Source organism: Biomphalaria glabrata, chromosome 1, assembly GCF_947242115.1.
Source record: "Biomphalaria glabrata chromosome 1, xgBioGlab47.1, whole genome shotgun sequence".
NCBI classification, from domain to species: Eukaryota; Metazoa; Mollusca; class Gastropoda; family Planorbidae; genus Biomphalaria; species Biomphalaria glabrata.
The window spans coordinates 29793039-29814402 of record NC_074711.1 but is presented as its reverse complement, the minus strand read 5'-3'; the positions used below and the strand labels follow the sequence as shown (position 1 = coordinate 29814402).

The 21364-nt window shown below is 31.1% G+C and overlaps 1 protein-coding gene and 1 long non-coding RNA gene across 3 annotated transcripts in view; one reads left to right on the top strand and one right to left on the bottom strand.

The window, feature by feature from the left end:
- Window positions 1-21364, bottom strand: part of LOC106060763 (uncharacterized) — a 169730-nt gene that overhangs the window by 93063 nt on the left and 55303 nt on the right. For both annotated transcript variants that reach the window (XM_056031638.1, XM_056031643.1), the window contains exons 30-65: window positions 20313-20424; window positions 20009-20117; window positions 19379-19530; window positions 18307-18428; window positions 17657-17824; window positions 17352-17526; window positions 16423-16613; window positions 15907-16125; window positions 15630-15744; window positions 14438-14680; window positions 13717-13977; window positions 13131-13384; window positions 12937-13029; window positions 8831-9238; window positions 8389-8529; window positions 8057-8272; window positions 7831-7930; window positions 7443-7551; window positions 7174-7334; window positions 6809-6903; window positions 5804-5956; window positions 5359-5530; window positions 5051-5241; window positions 4681-4893; window positions 3822-3936; window positions 3346-3581; window positions 2831-2923; window positions 2441-2663; window positions 2133-2305; window positions 1938-2014; window positions 1776-1839; window positions 1391-1597; window positions 1174-1273; window positions 859-967; window positions 593-765; window positions 348-442 (exon numbers count right to left, since the gene is read on the bottom strand). In XM_056031638.1, coding sequence (XP_055887613.1) covers window positions 348-442; window positions 593-765; window positions 859-967; window positions 1174-1273; window positions 1391-1597; window positions 1776-1839; window positions 1938-2014; window positions 2133-2305; window positions 2441-2663; window positions 2831-2923; window positions 3346-3581; window positions 3822-3936; window positions 4681-4893; window positions 5051-5241; window positions 5359-5530; window positions 5804-5956; window positions 6809-6903; window positions 7174-7334; window positions 7443-7551; window positions 7831-7930; window positions 8057-8272; window positions 8389-8529; window positions 8831-9238; window positions 12937-13029; window positions 13131-13384; window positions 13717-13977; window positions 14438-14680; window positions 15630-15744; window positions 15907-16125; window positions 16423-16613; window positions 17352-17526; window positions 17657-17824; window positions 18307-18428; window positions 19379-19530; window positions 20009-20117; window positions 20313-20424 — 5838 coding nt within the window. The remainder of the gene's footprint in view (window positions 1-347; window positions 443-592; window positions 766-858; window positions 968-1173; window positions 1274-1390; window positions 1598-1775; window positions 1840-1937; window positions 2015-2132; window positions 2306-2440; window positions 2664-2830; window positions 2924-3345; window positions 3582-3821; window positions 3937-4680; window positions 4894-5050; window positions 5242-5358; window positions 5531-5803; window positions 5957-6808; window positions 6904-7173; window positions 7335-7442; window positions 7552-7830; window positions 7931-8056; window positions 8273-8388; window positions 8530-8830; window positions 9239-12936; window positions 13030-13130; window positions 13385-13716; window positions 13978-14437; window positions 14681-15629; window positions 15745-15906; window positions 16126-16422; window positions 16614-17351; window positions 17527-17656; window positions 17825-18306; window positions 18429-19378; window positions 19531-20008; window positions 20118-20312; window positions 20425-21364) is intronic.
- On the top strand, window positions 7524-9232 carry LOC129926624 (uncharacterized). Its single transcript, XR_008778331.1, has 3 exons — window positions 7524-7583; window positions 7807-7946; window positions 9103-9232. It is a non-coding gene; the product is annotated as an uncharacterized LOC129926624 (long non-coding RNA).

Here is a 21364-nt window from a genome sequence, read left to right as displayed (position 1 = left end):
TATTAATACTATCAAGAGCAAAAAGTCAAAGTAAAAAGCAACCATTTGAGACCTTGTGATCTATAGGTCAGATGATGTAAAGGTCATCTGTTTATTTGGCTGATAGTTAACAAGGGTGTTATGTTGCCAGCACAAGAACAAACAGCCTTTACTTTGACCAACTAATGTCAGGTACCCATCAGAGTTAGGTAGACTCAGGGGTGTTCTAAAATCTCAAAATTTAAAAACATAATCTTTATCTACATTTGAACCTGAGTCCATTTAGTTTAGAAGCCTAGTGCTCTACCACTCAGCCACCACACTATCAATAGTAATTATCATATTTGTTCAGTAGCACAAAATCTTACTGGAGACGTATAGTTGGCATCATACTCAAACTCCTCAACATTACAAGAAGACAAGGCAAGAGTGCCATTGGTGTAGTTTGCTGTTACATCCACTCCTAAATAGAAGGAAAACAAATTGAACATGAACCTAAATTTTGAAATCAATCATTGTATTTATTGATTTATAAAATGTTCACATACATAGAGTGTACAGAAAAAAAAAAAGAGTACTAAGAAAAAAATTACAATCTGATTTGAATACATACCTCCTTGGATACTTTTAGCACCATCCTGAGCTAGTGGACACCTCAGAACGTTGAAGTCCCTTGAACATGTTTCATTACTCTGGGATGAACAGAAACAGTAAAGGTTCTGATCCAAAAAGGTGCTGTTGTCTGTTTCACAAACACCACGATAGTGAGATGATGCTGGATTGACTCTGTCATCAAAAGCAAATTACGCAAGTATAACATATGAGACAAGTATCTGACATAAAATAAATTATTCTTAATAAATAAAATATTCTTCAAACCTCCATGATAATGAGAATTTGTTTGTGTCCCTTGAATTTACAGACAGCATTTCCCCAGTGGACAAAAGGAAATCATCAGCTGCATCTCCATTGGCATTACCACAAAGACCTAAAAGTAAGTGAATGATAACCTACTAAATGAGAAATAAATAAATTAAAAAAAATCTCTATTTTTATAAATCAAATAACAATTGGCTGGCAAAAATTAAAAAACCTTTAATGCCCATTTCATGACAATTAAGTTTAAAAACATTTTTTTTTGTATTACAACTCACAGAATTGAAACAAAGTTGTAATGACAATTGTGTTTTTTACCTAAGGAGTTGTTGAAGTCTAAAGCTGAAGCCTGCAGCCATACATTCAAAAATTTGTTACCAGCTATAACCTTAACTTGCATTCCAGTGGGTAATAGAATCTGAAAGATTTTTAATCAGAATAAGACAAAGTTTTTACATAGTAAGAAAAACAGCAATCAAAATGTTCTTTGTTGTAACTGTCATTGTATTTATTAGAAGTCAATGTGTTACTATACTGTGTATTTTCTGCCTTCCAGTTGTTGAATTATTCTTGTGTTTGGTGTCAAATCTCCATTTCTGAAGACTTTGATGTCCAATGCTATTAAAGGTGGAGACATTTTAGGGCCACACTTATCTATGAGGATGACATCATTGCCAGATTTCACCGTCACTGCACAGTTACAAGCTGCTCGTTCATTGCATCTACGGTAGAATCCATGAACCTAAAAAAAAAAAAGGATATTGTACAACACAAAAAATATGCTTAATTTTATTTAAATTCAAAATAAAAAGAACATATTTTTTACCATCACTTTTTTGTAGTAATTAAAGAGATCAGTTAGTTAATCAGTTAGCCTTAAATCTAATCTGTAGGCCTACGTATATTTACTACTTGCTTACTTCATAGGGAAGTGTTGCATGCTTGTAAAGGGTGAACTCTCCTTCTTTGAAAACATCATATGTCCTGAAACAGAAAGCAATTGTTTAATATATATAGATATCAAATGGAGCAGAAACATTAACACAAATGTATATATTGCAATGAAGCCAAACTGAACCTACATTTTGTCAAAGGTTGTAATATGAGGGTCATTGACTGAGCCACACAATGTAGGCTGGTCTCTGTCAATAATTTTTACCTATATGAATATAAAACAAACAGTTTATCCTTACATTGATAGTTAAAAAAAAAAAAAAAAGTTACTCTTAACACTTAAATGTTATGCTACAATTGTTAACGTTTATGACCATAAATACCTCTTGCCTGCCAATGGATATTTTACTTTCTAATGTAGAATTGTACTCCATCCTAATAGACACTTCAACTGATCTTTTGACATCCCCATCTACAAAGGAGTCCACAGTGGCAACAACTGGTATGTTCAAAGTACCAGGCCATTTCAAATATTGTATACTACAGAATTTGTCTCCTACAAAAATAAATGAAGCAGAGTTTGGAAAATATCTGTATAGCTTAGAATTACAGAGCATTTTACCCATCTATAGAAAACATCTTACTCTATAGATTTGTTAAGTGAAATATGCTATTTTCAACTAGATCTCACCTTTATTCCTAACATCGTATGGGAAGCTTAACTGCTGAATGAAAGTAGTCTCACTGCTTGGACAAAGTAACTCATTTGATGATTTGATGTAAGTAAGAGAAGCATAGACAGAGCAAAGACTGGAATCTTCTCCTTGACAAAGTAGATTTGGTGGAACATTTGATGACACTTGAATGTAAGCAGTTCCTGATCCTTCTATTACAAACACTTCTTGTGGTACAATCTTTAATTATAACACAATTTTTTAATAGTTATGTTAATACTTAGGTCATTATAAGACTGTCTGTAAATGCATACATTCATATAAAGAGAAAGTAGAAACTGTCATTTGTTAGTAATAGTTGTAACTACGGTACACAAAAATGTTTATTTTAATTTACAAACACATACCTTTATTTCCACTGAAAATAAATTACTGATTTTCTGTGGACTTAGTGTACGGCTACAGTTGTCTTTGAAACAAGCAGTAAGAATACAAGAAACCTGCAATACACAGAAATGTTTACTTATTAATCATAACAAATTGAAAACGAATTTTTTTAAAAAAATAAACAGCTTTATTTGTTGTTTTCTATAGCACTAAAGAAGAAAGCTGAGATGGTCAGCATCATTTACTTTTGGCCAGATAATACCATCTCCCATTTAGATACAATTAAGCTGGTTAGCTGATCAAGGGGAAAATGCATCAGAAACAACCTCATCACACAACTCAGCTGCCTTTCAGAAGCAATAAAATTTAATACAATATCTTCTTGCTGTCCAGAACAATGGAGCTAGTAAACTTACAAAACTAGTTGAACAAATAATGCTTTGGCTTGAATTAAATATTTTGTTTTCTTACATTTAGTTAGACAATGAATAAAGAATATTTTTGGCATCCCATTACTTATATCTGGCCAACTTACATTTGACATGAATCCAAAGTGAGAGATGGAAATAGATGTCAGAGTGACAACTGTTGAATTAAGTCCGATCTCCGACACATTCCTCTTGACCTCTGTCTGATTGTTATGCTGCCATTCAATAAAATAGTAAACATTGTCTCTTGCATGTTCAAAGAATTCACATTGGAATAGAAACTCATTTGTGCTTTCATTATATCTTGTGGAGAGCTGAGGTTTGCCTTTTACATATGGGTAGTCTGTAACAAAAAATAAAGCAACTGTAAACATCAAAAAATGAAAACAAATCTAGAAATCTTTGGAATTACAGATTGTCCCTCATAATGATTTTATATTTTTCTCTTTCCCTCTAAATATATATATACTTGAAATAATACAGAAAACCGTTAAATATTTTTGAAGATATAAATTCAGACATTACAATAATGCTCAGCCATTGTATCTTTGTTTCAAACAACAACAACAATAAAATGAACAACCTTCTTTGTGACTCCATGAGTTAATGCTTTGAAAATTGTCACAGACAAGAGAATTGTTAACTGGATTTTCAGCTCCATAGGCATAGCAATTATTGTCAATAAAGCATGTTTCTTCCTGAAAATTGACAATGTTAAAAAAACAATCAAACATAAATCTGAACAGTGCTTGGGATATTCAAATGTATTTTACAAAAACAAGTATAACCAGACTTTCAGTTATAACAGTAAAGCAAGAAAGTAACACAGTCTAGTAAAAGGTACATTTTACTAACTTACAAAGTTAATTGTGAATTAACTATTAAATCACTCAATGAGTCTGCATTAAAGTAAATCATAAACAAATGTATCATATTGTTTATGTGAAACATCACATCCATCACACTAGTTTACATGTAAAGAATGTGAACTTCTTTCTTCTTCATCGTTCTCATTGTTATGTTGGAGTGTTCATATGACTAGACCAATACATGAGATGAACTGCGCAGTGGTTTCCAAATCAGGGAGCTCTCCATATAGTTTTCTTTCTATTGGGGTGATTTGGGGCCAATGTCTTATACGGGCCTCTTGGTAAAGAGAGCAGTTTTGGAGGACGTCTGCATTCTCTGGTGATACTTCACATGGGCAGATTTCACTGGTTCCAATTTTGAGCTTCCGGTGCATGTGTTGTCGCATTCTGTTGTGTCCGGTCCTGAGTCGAATTAGATTAGACGTTGGTTTGTCGGGATAGCTTATAGTAAGCGTCACCTTTCTTGTGATTTGGAGCTCGTCCATTTCTCATTTATTTTGTTTACAATTAATTTCTTCATTTCTTCTGGATAGAGTGAATGTGAACTAAAACTGAAGTACTACAAGAACTCACAAGCAGCCTGCAGACTCCAGAAGCACTGCACCTATGGCATTGAGGGTGGTATATAGTGAAGATGAAGACATCACTGAATGACTGATTGTTGTTTGAGACTTGCACTTGATAGCTACTAGCCACAGGAGGAACACATGTTATGTCATTGAAGGAAAAGTAATCAGCTTGCTGGTAAATAGGTGTGCTTTTAGTCACTGTTGTGTTGTCAAGAAGCTGAAAAAAATACAAGGACAGAATTATTTTTAAAAAAAACAACAACACTTTTATTTAAAATTAATTTCTACATTAAAAATAAATTTATAATAAATATTTCAATTTCTTTATTTAATTTTTTTTTTTTTGCATTAAGGTTAAATAAGGAATTTCTTGCCTCAATTTGTTGTAGTTTACAAATCAGAGTATCCGAGTAAGCAAAGGTTGCACCAAAAAGTTGTATGGCATCACATCTGCTTGTTGTAATATCACAAAGACCATTGTTTGCCAGGGATGTAATTACTGGGCTGATGGTGATATTCAAAGAGCAGTCAGCTAAACCAAACCCAGGAGAGCACTTGCAAGAGCCTGAGGATTACAAAAATGACATTTCAATACTGTTGATCCATGTTTACTTAAAAGTTATACAAGACTCAATTAGTTCCACTAGTTTGGATATAATGAAATATTCATAGTTCACTTTACCTGAAGAACAATTTCCATTATTTGAACAAGAATTAAAACAGAAGCTGTTAATGACATCCTGATTGATTGTTGTACTGTTCTGCCAAAGTTTTATATTAGACAAGTATTCCAAGCGGCACAGAGATGTAAAAACTGATAGGCTGGATTTTGCCCAAAATAAATCATCAGACAGCTGATTAGAAAAAAAGATCATCAAAAATCAATTTGAAATGTATGTATTAATATGTTGGGCTACATTTAATAAAGTATCACAGTAATAAGAAAAAACATATCAGGCAATAAAATGATTTCCTAATGAGAATATAACTTTCATCAAAAAGATTCTGTCATAGAGACTACGAGTAAACACAAGTGTCATGTGACTGTATTCATTTAAACAAAATTAAAGCATCCACGCTGAATATTCTTGGTTTCTATGTATTAAAATGTTGAAAGCTAGATCTACCTGAATATCTTTGACACAGGCTGACACAGAGATTTCATAACGCTGTGCTAGAAGGTTACTACACTGTACACTACCAGTCCTATTGATCATTTCAGCACAGTAACTTTTGGCAAAGGATTCAGTGTAGTTGGAAGGTGTAGGCCAGGTAGCAGTCTGAAAGGTCAAACACATCTTTTACCAAATTATAAATGCCAAGTCAAAGCAAAATGCTGTCAAGACAACATAAAGCATTTTATATATTGTTGATGTTATCAAATACTATTTATATTTATAATTATTAAACTAAATTGCCACTACAATAAATAAATCTTTAAAAAAAAACAATGTTAAAAACATTTCATAAAAAAATTAATAAGCATAAAATATTTATACAATTATTTTTTTTGTTTCTTCTTGAAAAAAATAGTAAAAAATTTAAAAAATTGGAAAGTCTATTTGTCTATGTTAGACCAAGTGCTTATAAATATTTATTATCTAAAATGAGTATTATCAATAGTAGGTATTTCCCTCAAGTAAAAATTGGTTATTTCATGCAAATACTACTTACTTGGTTAGGTATACCATATTATATATATATATAAAATACAGGAATTAGTACTGTATTGAATGTTCTTTTTTTAATAATAAAATATAAAAAATCCAAAATGGACATGAATCAACTGCAGTCTTTAATGTAATTAAATATATAAGTAAATGTATAGCTACTTTTAAAAGAAGGTTTTTTAAATATAATAATTTTAGAAGTAATTGTATAAAATAATTCAGTTTCCCACATGCATTAAAAAAAACTATAAATAAAAGTCTATCTATTAAAATAAAATATATGTTATAAAATCTTACCAAAGTTAAATTCTGTATTTGTATCATTAAAAAATAATAATGTATGCATGAAAACAAAAGACAATGACATTTTAGTCATAAATATTCAAATATATATAGTTAAAGGCTAGAGTAAAGATATGTCCAGTACTTCTTTTTTACTCTTAAATAGCAACACTTGCTTACCCCAGCATTTTGAGATGCACTGTACTCAAAGACAATAGCCCTATTACATAATGGAGGTAGAGCTCTCTTCTGTAGTTTCATTGTGATGTCTTCACCTACACACATGGTAGCTAGTTAGCATCATATTATATGTTGTCATTCTTTTGGTCATCCTACCATATTTTGCTATTGTACATTTACTATAAAGTGATGTGATTAATTTTTTTAGGCAAAAGAAAAGTATGTATAAATAGTCTAATTAAAGGCTATAACCACTATCTCAAAACAACACTACTAATATTGAATTAAAACCTTAGTACATTGATTTTGTCTTATACTATATAAAATAGAGTCCAAGCACTCATGTTTTGATAGTTAAATGTTACCTTTGTAATAACTGTAAGGATCATTACTCTTATCACATATGTAGATATCACCATTTTGATTGCATGAACTACTGGCTTTACATTGGCATAATGTATTTGAAATTGTTGTAGTTAGATTACTTCCACAGTAACCTGAATATATACTTTCAGTTGGCTTAACCCTGAAAAATATTTAGATCAATAAATTTTTTACTCACAATTTGCTTAGATATAATTTAAAATGAGAAAATATTAAAGACTTTATTAAAATGTATTAAAAAAAAGATTACCTCCAAGAAATAGAGAATGGATCAGGTCGATTTCCAGTTTGTATAAACAAAGTATTATCCGATTTTAACAGCTGTACATCTTTATCTCCATTGTAGGCTCCACACAGACCTAAAATACATTTTTCAAGATGATCAAGTCATGTAAGTCTAAAAATATATTTTTTTAACTTTTACTTAATTTATTTATTTGGATAGTTCAAATATTGAGCTCAACTTTTCCAAATTAAAAGAAAAACACCAGAATAAGCTGTAATTAGGCATTGTATAGTTATAATAATATGTATATAATATATATATATATTATAATATAATATAAGAATATGTCATTATTTAATAACAATGAGACTACACGTATATTTTTTAGATATATCACATGGTAGACTCTTACCCTTGGTTCTGTTAAAATCATAAGCTGAAGGTATTATAAGTACATTCAAATGTTCAGGCTGCACATCTACTTCTATCACAGTTCCAGTTGGAATGGAAATCTTTATAAAAAAAAAGGTAAACTTAGTTTATTTTATCTTGTTTTTAGTAATGATGAATAATAACCAAAACAAACCAAATCTAAAATTTCTGTGAAAGTGTATGTATTAAGAATAAAAAAACAATACCTCATATTTAAAACCACCTCCAATGCGCCTTACACTTGTACCAAGTGTTAGGTCTCCTTTTTGATACAGCTTAATGTTGATAGGCTGCTTGGTGATTGCTGTTGAAGATGCTCCGCAGCGATCAATCACAATGACATCATCCACTGATTTCACAGCTACTGCACAAGTACAAGATCCTAATATTTTTTTATTGCAACGTCGATAGAAACTGCGAACCTAGTGTTGAGAAAGAATAAAATAAATGAACATTTCAAATGTAACAATTTTTTTTTTCAACTCTAAGTTTCATTGCTTTATAAAAAAAAAGGACTTAAAAATAAAAGATGATGTACCTCATATGGAAGCTCTGTATGGGCATATATGACGTATTCCCCTTCATAAAACATCTCATAATATCGACCATCAAATGTGACTATGTAAGGATCATTCATTGAAATACACACAGCTCCAGTGTCTTGATTCACTGCTGTTATCTTAATTAAAGAAACATTGATAGTAGTTACTTCACACACACACACACAAATTTAATAGAATCATAAATCATTAATATTCTCAAAGTTAAATGACTTGATTTACAGGTTTTCTAAAAGATTGTCTATGGCATGTGTATTATTTATAGCACTGAACATTTGAATGAAGCTATAGTTTGAAGTACATTTCTTATACACTAAAAAGCTATGCTGAATGAGTAGCACTTTTGAATATTTTTTCTGAAACATGTTTATTCAGTATTTGTCATAAAAAAATTCATTATTCTATAAACTCTATACTCACTGTAAGCTTTTGTAGAGCACTAATCCATAGGTTTTGATTGTTCTTGGCCTTTACTATTCCTGTAATATTCACCTGTCTAGTTTGATTTCCATCTTGAACATTATCTATTTTAGCCACAACTGTAATTACTACCATTTTCTCCCAATTCTTAGAGTTAATCTCAACACCACATGGCACTGAATTGTTAGACTGGTCAGTGCCCACTGAAAACATAAGTTGTGAGATAGATCCAGACACAGGGCATAAAAGATCACCATTGTTCTCATCTACAGCAGCTTTAATCACTATGGAGCAATCAGAAGTGGAGTTGGCTGTGTTGCACATGAAAGCTGGTGGAAAAGAGCTCTTGATCTGGATGACTTCTCCTTGTTTTCCTTCTACCACTACAAGACTTGGGGCACTCATCACCTTCAATGAAGTGTTTTAACAATTTTTAAAAAAATACAACTTTTTAAAGAATAACAGCTAAAGAATATTTAAGTATGTAAATTAAAGTACTCTTATAAATACAATCTGTAATGTTTATATATATTCACAAAGATATATTTTTTACTTCAGCCTATAGACACCTTGATACACTTTTTTTTCAACTAATACTGTTCTAATTTACTATATATGATAATAAAACAGAACATTTTTAGGAAATAGGCTCACTTAAATTCTTAACTAAAAGCAAAATAATACTTTTAAAAAAAAAAGCCTCTTAAGATTGTATAATAGATATTTCTTCATTGCATGAGATTTACCATTTGTGTATTATATATATATATATATATATATATATATATATATATATATATATATATATATTAGGGGTGCACCGGATAGTACTTTTTGATATCCGGCCGGAGCCGGATATAACCGGATAGTAAAATTAGATATTCGGCCGAAGCCGGAGCCGGATACCTACATGACTCAAACAGCTCGTTTTACTGAAGTTTTTGCAAATCTTCTATATAACATACCTATATTCATATTATTTTGTTATTTACTTTCTTACTTTAAACTCTATCACTGATTGATAAATTAAAATGAACAGCAAATTTTTTTTACAGATATGCTTATCATAAACTAATCTTTGTAACATGAGATGGTGTGTGCGTATGTTTTGTAAAGTAGAATGTGGGATAACTCATGCAGAATATATAAACTTATATGTAACTAATGTAAATCTTTCAAAGGTAAAGTTCACTCTTGGTTTTATAGCGTAAATCTTTCTTAAGTACAATCTAAGTTGTATAGTGGGTAGATGTTTGTGTTCATGTATTTGACACCATCAACTTGTCATTAGGCTCGTGTTTTAAAGGCCACAACCGCTTCTGGTTTGTATCTAATACAGATAATGGCTTAGTAAATATCTTAAGTAATTACAGTAATAACGAGGAGTTACTTAACACTCTTAAATTATTATTAAGAATATTGTGATTCAATCAAGACACGCATAACACAAGAGTAAGATTTAAAGTTAACACGTTAGAAAAAGTAATTCAACAGTAATATTTATTTATTTATTTACAAAAGAATACATAATGCTAATTTAATATAATAATAATATACACATCCTTTAAAAGTTAAAGCATTGAAGCACAGCAAAAAGAAAATGAATCTGTATGACAAGAACTAGGTTTCAAATGAATTCATTAATTGTTTGTTATATTAAAGATGAGTTATGTTTTAGAAAAATAAGTTTTTCAGCATTGTCTGGTATAAGTTTCGTACGATAGTCATTTTCTCCAGTACTTGTAAAAGTCCAATAAATCCAGGCTTCTCAACTACTTGGTAAGGTTCCATGTCAGTTGCAATCATTTTTGCTATGGCCAAGTGAATGCGTTTAGCATTATCACTATTAATATCCCACAATTTAGCTTTGTCTAAGACCTCTTTAATCCCTGGTTGCTGCTTGTGTGTGAGGCTTGACGAATCACTGGAGCTCGTAGACGTACTGGCAGAGGCAGTGATATTACTTGATGCTGATTTCAATGCAGTCATTTCGTTGAATAAGTCTGGGTGTTTCGAGCGTAGATGACTAATCATAGTGGTGGTTGAGAAGTCTTTAGGTTTGCCTGGTTTACCACGTGACATTACTATTTTACAAGCATTGCAAACTGCTTTAGAGTTGTCCATTGTTTTGACATTAAAGTAACGCTATATAAGTGATGACTTTTTATCAGCCATTATTATTATTATTTAATTTACTAAATGCCCTTGCAAGCCACTTTTATACCCGTGACTTGTGTAACAAAATACTTGTAGGAGTGTGTCCTGTAGTTCAGCGCTCTAATTTATATTTCTCTTCTAGTAAACAAACTTAGTGTCATCATCTAGTGACCTCTAGACAGTGTCAATATATCTTAACAATTTGGTTTGTGGTCCAGACCCTTGATTGACAACCTATCTCATAATAAACAAACTCATACCAGATTAACCTTATAGAGATTTGGCTTGTTGTCCCGCCCCTAATAAAAATTCTACTCCAAGTAAACAAACTCAGTTCCCTCATAAGATGTGACCTCTAGACAGTGTCAACACGTTGACATCTGGCTTAATGTGGTCAGCTGCCTATCCGTGAACTACATGTTATGGACTAAACAAACAAAAGGAGGTGGGGGTGCTCATCTCTACCTCTGGAGATATACTCGCACATCTAGACAGATTATCATGGTGACGTAGTTAAGGAATATTACGTGTTTACAAGACCACTCAAAGGTCAAGACAAGCTTTTAAAATGTGCCAGACATCGCTGCTACGTATGTAATACGAATTTATAATGTAAAGTCTAGTCCAACCCCCCACCCCCAATAACAAACCTAGTTCCCTCGTGTGACCTCTAGAGAGTGCTTACGTTCATCGTATCTGACTTGGGGTCACCTGTCAATCAATGAACTCAATGTGATGGGCTAAACAAATAAAAGGGGGAGGGAGTTGTTCATCTAGAAATATACCTGGTTACCTTAGAGGTGTGGCTCTTGTAGTCCAGCCCCCCCCCCCCCCTAATAAAGATTAACTACTAAGTAAACAAACTCAGTTCCCTCGAAAGGTGTGACCACTAGAGAGTGTCAATACGCTGATATTAAACCTACGTCCATCGTATTTAACTTGTGGTTACCCACCCATAAAAAACTCAATGTGATGGACTAAACAAATATAAGGGGGTGGGAGTTGTTCATCTCTACCTCTGGAGAGATACCCGCACAGCTAGACAGACGTCTGGTCAGCATGACGTAGTCAAGGAATGTAGCATTTTAACATGTTAACTAACTTACTCAAAGGTCAAGACAAATTGAAAAAAGTGCCAGCCATTGCTGCTCTGTATGTAAAGCGCATTTATGATGTAAAGTTTCATCTCAATTTATATTAAGTTATTACCATTGTCTTTATAATAAACGATGTTTGGTGCATATTCATAATGGCTCTATTTTTAAGCACATTATTTTGTTTTCATATAAACATTAATACATTCTATAACATACAGTAATGGAACTAGGTCCACTTTATGCATATTAAATTATGTACTTTTTACTATCCGGTTTACTATCCGGTAGTGATATCCGACCGGAGCCGAATAGCATTGGATAGTAAAAAATGCCGGATATTCGGCAGAAGCCGGAGCCGGAGGGACTATCCGGTGCACCCCTAATATATATATATATATATATTCTACATCAACCAACCCACAGGCACCCATTACAATATTTTGGTTACACAATTTAGTCTATGGTATGAGTTAATACATTTTAACTCATCATTCAGTTATAGAGTGTACAACAATAAATTAACATAGGTATGTTGTTTACAAGTTTCACAAAATGTTCATAACAAGAACTATTTACTAGTCATGTGGGATAGTATCCATCTTTGGCGAGATATGTTATTTTACTATCTGGACAAATCTGGATAACGAGAAATAGGCCTACTGTCCAGTGCAACCGTAGTAATAATGCACACTTTTTGCCTCATAAAGTTTCCATGTATCTATTAGATATCTGAAATTACTCTTAAGAGCTTATGAACATAAAATGTTCAAAATTTTATAATTATACGGTGAGAAATCATTAATGTTAAGTTTAATTTTACATTCTATGTATTAAGTTTGCTTAAAATGTCACCTTTATTTCTAGTGTTAACATCTGACTTCTTCTGAATCCACCTTTGGTTCTTTCACAACTGCTCTTGATGCATAAATCAATACCACAGGATAGCTGTAACAATAAAATAAGAAATTAGAAAAAAAATGTTTATAGCTTTTTTCAAATCTGTGCTGTAGATTGTACAAAAACAGAAAAAAGTCAGTAGTTTTTACCTTGGTGCCATAAGGTAGATTGACCAGTTTGCTATTGTTCATAAAAACAGAATATCTTGATTTGTTTTGTACTGTTTCAAGTTTCAAATGCTCCATGACTTCATCTTCTATTAAAAACTCCACCTCAGCAATTTGAGTGTCATTAGTCTCAAAAATGTCAAAACTACAGCTGAGTGTATATGAGTTATCATCAGCAGAACTGGGATTTTTACTTATACTCACATTTGGATTAGCCACAGGTAACACAAAATTACCTTTAAAAAAGCGATGAAAGGAATAAAATTAATATTGAACTACATTTGCTATCTTAGTTTAATAATGATTTATATAATATAAAGCAAAAATTTTTGTAGAAGATCATTAGTTCTAGAAATGGTCATATAAGGCATAGAAAACATAATAATTTGTGATCAATCAATTAAGATAGTACTATAATTACATCATTAATCCTAAAAATCTTAAATAAACCAAATTAAACATAGGGCCTAATAATTTGTGATAAATTAATCAATATAACTATTAAAACTATAACTATTAAAACTGTTAATTCAAAGTTTGTTTTAATTCAAATTTCTAGACTACTAACCATCACCACAAGACCATTCTTGAAATACAAATCCTGGCCATCTAACCAACTTTTCTTTAGCTGTAGCAGAAGTCAACGGGGAAAGAGTACACTGATTAGCATCACTTATTAACTGGATAGACCTACAAAGGAAGTTTGTTTCCTTCAAACACCAGTTACGACATTCAACTATACTTGATGTGTTTTTAGTGATTCCAGAAGAATCAATGATAGTAAATCCAGGTTTTGACAGCCAAGTTATATTTTTGGTTGAGCAAGGTCCTGAAATACATTAGTGAAACAAAATATATATTTTTTTTGCCAGATAGAAAGAAGAAGTTTAACACTTATAAATGCTCTTATAAAATGTAGTACCTAACATTTTTGTGTTAATGTTTTTATTACTCTGCTAATATTATTTCATTCAGTTGTAAATTGTATGTTTTACAATCAAGGTATAAGCCTATTATACAAGCAAGACTTATGGTGAAAAATGAAAAACATTAAGTTGGTTTAACATAGCTAAATTTGAGATGTTTTAAAGTACAATTTACAAATCAGATTGGTATTTTCGCTAAATCAAATGGAGCATTAGCAGACAAATCACTATCAACCTGTAGATAATACAGTATAGGCTAGATTTTTTCTAACATATGTAAGTTGACTAATACAATACAATATAATGTAATTATTTTTTTTAATTTGCAAACTATTTGCTAAGATGTTAAAAAAAAGGTATTACTGTTTTCACAAAGCCACATGTAATTATAAGTCTTTTCATCTGGGTAAAGGTCATCGTCCACACTGTTGAGACTACATTGTTGATTGGTTGAATTATAGTCAAAGGATAAGCACAAATCTTTTCCTACACCTGATGTGTTCAGACATGCTTGCTTACAACTATCAATACTTCCTGTAATCACAGTTCCATTCTTGATGTAGCCTTTTTCTTTCAGCCACAATACATTCAAACCTTCGCAGGAATCTAGAATAAATAACAAATTGTAATAACTAATAAAACATTGGATAAAAGTGTAGTAAAACTCTTACAGCTTGAAATAAAGACATTACTTGATTGTGGTAGGGTTATTTGTTTATACAATATTATAGAGTGTAACCCATGAGTTGTTTTTTTCTTTTTCTTTTTCCAAGTATAATATTTTGGACTTGATTTCATATTACTCAGAGAGTGTTTTAAGTGAACCTTGCTATACTATAAATAGCACCATCAAATTTTTCAATCATGCTTACTTTTAATTTGTTTCATTAAGAAAATATAATTATACTATTATTACATTTTGGTGAACATGAAATTATTTATTTAAGCTATAATATAATACATCCATTTTAAATTAAAATGAATTAGATTTTTTTTTCTGGTAATTATTCAAATATTTTTTAAAACATTATTTTAGAAAATAACAAAATAATTTTCATAAATATGTTTAAAATATACAGGAAAATTACCTGTCTTAGTAATAGTCTCCTGTTTTTTTTTTTACTATTAACAGAGAATAGTTGTAAAAACGGTCTATTTTATGAAAACACTGCTTGCATAGTTGATTAAAAAAATTAACTGATTCGCTTTAAGAAAAAAAAAAGTTTGCAGTTGCATCAGAACTTTGAAAGGTCTAAAATATCATGATGTCAGATTTTCCATTTCTTTTCTGTGATCTAAATGAGACAGACAGATGGACTGGCGGACAGACCACACAAAACTAATAGCGGCTATTCCCGTTTTAGGAGGCAATAAAAAATAGACTAGGTAAAGAGAAAGTGAAATCATCCGAAAGACATTTATTCACATTAAATATTAAAAAACAAAGACATTTAATTAACAATTACTAAGATTTTACACAAACATTAAAGTGAAAATGAAATTCATATTTTAAATAAAACTAAAATTACTGCAGGAAACATAAAAAGCTTCTCACCAATGGATTCCTGCCAAGTGCTAGAGCTTAAAGAGACATTGCAATACTGTCTTGGTGAAAGCGGGTTGTATTGTCCATCGTCATAGCAAGAATCACCAATTAGACAAGATGATTTCTAAAAGTAACATCAAATATTGCCTTATTTTTATGTAGTAATTATGAAAATAATAGTAATAATAGTAGTGCAAAGAGAATTAAAATTAGGTCATTTCTACAATAATAATAAAAATACATTTTGGAAAAATTTTTAAATGTCAAAATATGTAACAAAATTTACCTTTGTGAAACAGGTTTGATTTTGAACAAAGCAATTATAACATAATGAGTCATATGCAAAGTAGTACAATGCTTCACTCCATAATAACCCATCATTGCTAATTTGTATCTGGTATGTTCCAGGGCCTGAGACAGGGCAAGAGAGTTCATTAACACTTAAAAAAGTTGCTGGTTTTTCAATTAAACCATCCTTTCCCAAATATGTTCCTGTTTCATTGGTCTAGAGAAGACAAAAAATAATATCTATATCATGATATTTATAAATTATCTTGTGAATGAATTAGGCATATTTTTGAATTTTATAAAGAAAGTAAATTAGAAAAGTTAAAGGTATCTCTGTAGGCTCTATAAAAAAAATAGCTATATTTAAAATAAAGAATATATTTTCTTTTTAGGTGGCAAATAAAACACTTCATAATTAAGCAATCAGGTTTATTGAACAAATTAATTTTTAATATTTTTTAGGACTAAATCACAAAATTTATTATGGAATGAAATTTTTTAGAAAACTACTTACCATCATTTTCAGTATTCTACAAAGCAATTTGGGTGAGTTAACAGTGTTGTTATTGTAGACTATAACGTTATCACAACTTTCATCTCTTGTATCACATTGTCCACCATTGCTTAAATAAAAGGCTACAGGAGCAGTGCTTTGCTCCACAAAGCAATCACTTCCATTATATCCTGCCTTGCACTGACAAATGCCTAAGGAATTTTAAAATGTATACATATAAGAGAATTGATTGTCATCATAAAAGTAGATATATTCAAAACATAGCTCATACTTAATATTAATCCTGTCCACAACCAGCTAACTATCATTGTCCTAAAGAGTTTAAAAAATTATGATAAGTTGCTAACACTGTCATTATTGGCATTGCCAGATTTTATTTTTTTTTACATAAATAAAATTAAGACATGCCATTGGAAGCATTTTAAAGATAGTGGAGTGTTTATATCTATTACCACTTCAAGCAATTACAACCTTAGGAACCTTGGACAACCAGCCCATCTCCTGGCCTTCAAATGTGACTCATTGGGTCAAGAAAACATGTTATCATTTACAGAAGAAGGAACAGGGGTAAGCAAATGGTGAGCAAACCAATAAGCTTTGGGCAGGAGGGGCTAGTTAGCCTTGGCTGGCTAACAACCTAGGAATAGGAAAACTCTGAATCCTAATCTCTGCTGCCTTGCAGATATACCCAAACACGGGAAAGTCAATCAGGAGCAAAAATAAGGAACCAATGAGACTTAGGCAAGTTGAACCACACAGTAAACCCTTGGAAAAATCAGCTATATGGGGGGGGGGGGGGGGTGTCGCTGTGCGGGTGACATTGTTTTGAACAAAGCTAATCCAGACCTTTCATCTCATTTCTATGAGATGATTCATAGTAGCTTCGTGACTGAAGGAAGCCATAGATGTAAAAAGTAAAGTATGAATACCTTTTACACAAGTACCAGAAAATCCACAATTTGCAATACAAAAGAGATCAGTGTAAGTGGCAGATGGTGATTTAGGAGAACCTTCCCACAATGAAGTGTTTCTTTCAACCTCAATCTGACATTGAGTAAGAATATTTTGAACACTAGCACTGTACCAGCTTGTATCCTCTGAGACCTAAGAAATTGATTGTACATTCAGTTATAGGCTTATTTAAATATATATAAATATATTTTTTTTTATAAATTATTAATTATAATATTGAAAGTTTATTCTAAATCATATTTAGATATGATTAATTACTTACATATAAATCCAATGCACAAGAAGATATTGCCAAATCTAATCTTACAGCAGAAAGCTGGCTACATTGAGTAACAACTGGATAAAATGTGTTCAGTGTAAAATCACACAATTTTTTACTTTGTATGTAATCACTAGTTCCTGAAGCAGTTGATTTTGATGTGTCTATTACCTGGATAAAGCATTTTAGAAAATGTATTCATAATACATCTTTATTGCAAGCTTTATATATATATTTAGAGAGAGAGAGAGAGTGAGAGAGATTGTTTAAAAAGGTGACTAGATCAATAAGACCTAGTAAACTTAGGATAGAGATATTCCTAAAAATGAGGCAGAAGGGAGGAAATTTCTATGTAGATCTATCAATACCCAAATGAGCAATTAAAATCTGAAATTGTAGCTACCCTGTATACTAATTACAGGAGTAAATATTATAAGATACTTCTGATTTTTTTTTTAGTATGTGCAAATAAAAAAAATTACAATGTTAGACTAAAGCATATATTTGTCAAACAAATTATTAGAAAGATATTTCTTTTAACATATCTGGCATATTGAGAACATGAAAATTATATTACACTTGAACAAAATAAAATCTATATAAAAATAATTATTATATAAATTAAACAATAACATGCAGAGTCTTCTACATACCTCTAAATTAGTATCAGGATTATATTCAAATGATGGAAAGAGTGTATAACTGCTTTGCATGTTGAAACATTTCAGCGGATACAAAGCCTGAGTTAGAAGCCTATCAGTAATATCAGTCTGACCTATTAGTAATAATTATAATTAAATATCAATCAACAATTTCTTAACTTAAAAAAAAAATTTTGAAAACATTGTACCATGAACAAAAGTTGACCAAATTGGACCAAATGTATCTAATAATAAATAACATACTAACCTGTAGAGAATTTGTTATAAAATCGTACATTTTACAGTAATACCCCAAAAATTATAAGTTCAATACACAAATACATTAAATACAATTCAATACACAAATACATTAAATACAATATTTTTGTTTAACAAACAGTAACAAACCATTTCAAACAAGTAGAAACAAAAGTTAGTTTTTATTGAATAATTGAAAAGACATAAAAGAAAAAGAATAAGAAAGGTTTAAGCAGACAGAGTGCTGTAACAATCAGAGGTAGAACTAAAGAATTAAGAAGTAGACAAACTTGAGTGTGTGCACCTTATATCTTGAAAAAGTACATTCATTAAAAAGATGTTGAATGATAATATTTAAAACAAATCAATTTAAAAGTTATTCAGGTTTCTATGGCCAATGGTTAACAAGCAGGATGTTGTGTGGCCAGCACAACAACCAACCACCTTTACTTCCCCCAACTAAAGTCAGGTACCAATTAGAGTTGGGAGGACTCATTGATGCCCTAAAAAATCCCAAAATTCAAACCCAGGACACCAGGTCCAGAAGCCAAGCCCTTAACCACTTATCCACTGTGCCCTCATTAGGTAAGTTAGTTCCACTAATAAAGATAAAAACATTGTGGGTCATAGTTTTTATTGAAAGAAATTTTAAATATTTTTTCTTTTCATCAAAAGAAACAAATCTTGAAAGAAATTTTAAATATTTTTTCTTTTCATCAAAAGAAACAAATGACAAGTTTTTGTTACAAAAAAATGTAACAATTCTCTAAAAAAAAATGTACACACACACAAAATGAATTAACAAATAAAATAATAACAAAAGAACCTGTTTCCAAATATGGACATGTGATAAGGTCATATCCATAGCCACAGATCTGTCCTCCATTTTTATCACAGTGACAGTAAGTGATTTGTTTATTAATTGACTCGTCACTATTACAATATCCAGTATAGATGGTGTCACTATCTGAAGTCACTCTGTACATTATAAATAATGGGAAATATGAGTCAATGCTATTAATTCAAAATTAATTGTGAAATGAATGATACAGTTTCATATTTGACCCTTGAGTTAATATCTCCTCTTTTTAAATTCAAGAGTGAAGTCCTAAGTTTAAGAAAAATTTCCATTTTAAAAAAATCCAATGTATACCATTCCATTTTTTTTTCATGATTATATTAGAAATAAAAAAAAATAGTAAATTAAATGACATAACAATAAAATTTCAGTTTTATGTTGAAAAAGAAAAAAAAGACTGTAAACATCCAATTCTTAGTATTACAAAAAAAAAAAAAAGCAAAATCTCACTATAATTGTATTGAACATTCTGTACAAGATAAGAAAAAAATCTTGATTGTAAAGTTTCATTAGTATAATGGGCTTTTCCTAATGTATTCAATCACATTCAGATTCTATTAAAAAAAAAATATATTGGAGTTGGTAGATGAACTTTACCTCCAGCTTTTAAAATATTCGATTGGCTGCTCTGATGTCCCCTCATAAAGTGTTCCATTAGGAAACATTAGGTCATTGGTGCTATTGCCATCGTATTTTCCACAAAGACCTACAGTACAAAATGATGTCACAAAAAGCAAAAGCAAAGCTTGTTTTAAAACTAGTTTCTATCATTTCATTGTTTGTTAACGCTACATACCAACCACTAATATAAATTATTTTAATCATAAGAGTGCTAAAGTCGTTCAAATTTCTGGAATCATTAAGTTTAGATTTATAAAATATATTTTTAAAAAAGAACAACCTGTTGAGCTTCCTATGTCTCCAGGTGAAGGTTTTAGCCAGATATCAATGTAATTATATGCTTTTATTGCACTGCGATCTACATAAAGAATCGTTCCTGTAGGAAAGATTATCTGAAAAAAAAAAAATCACTGATTTACATATGTATCCCAGCTGCCCAACTTTTTATAACTTCATAGGCAAGAATGAGCAGATTAGGAAGAATTATATTATGTTAGTTCTTTATTAGTCTCATACAAAAATTTCTCTCAGCAGAACCAAGATAGTTATGGTCAGAGTACTAAATGATCTATACTTCTGATGCTAGACTTTTCAGCATCTTTCAATCGGGCATTTCATGAGATTCTGATGACTTGACTCTCCATTACTTTTGGTTTTATTAGGACTGTTCTAAAGTGGCTGACCGAACATTTCCATGGTGCCATTGTTATGGGACAGTTTTATCAAGTTCAGTATTTCATCTGATGGGGGTGACAGGTTGAAATCCTATTGAAAACTAGAATTTGGGATTTCAGGATTTTTAGGATGCCCCTAAGTCCAACCAATTCTTATGAGTACCTAGTGTAAGTTTGGAAAAGTAAAGGTGGTTGGTTGTTGTGCCTAACTCAACTCTATCTTTTGATATACACATATGTCAGCTCTATGAAAGAATATTTATCTCCGACTACAAAATTGAGGCCAGATCCTTGCATAATTAAAAACTAAAGAAGCTGCGCCCTCATATTCTGCTTTGCTGTGCTAGCAGGTATTCCAGATGATTCTGTTGCCAAGCTGCAGTGAACAGTATTGCTTGAAAAGTTTGAAACAAACATAGTATTCAGCTGCTGCTCTCCTTCCCACACTCTTATGGCTTTCTAAGAATGTAACAATCAATTACATGCTGGCCACACTTTGTCCTCTATGCATTTATAATGAAGAAAAGGTCCTTGAGCCATCTCTCTTATTAAGAGATCTATGGTCCTATATGTTTTTTTAAAGCACCTTAAGCTAACATTGTTTGTAAATGGAACTAAATTAATGAATTTGAAAATTATTTTAATTATTAGATAATGA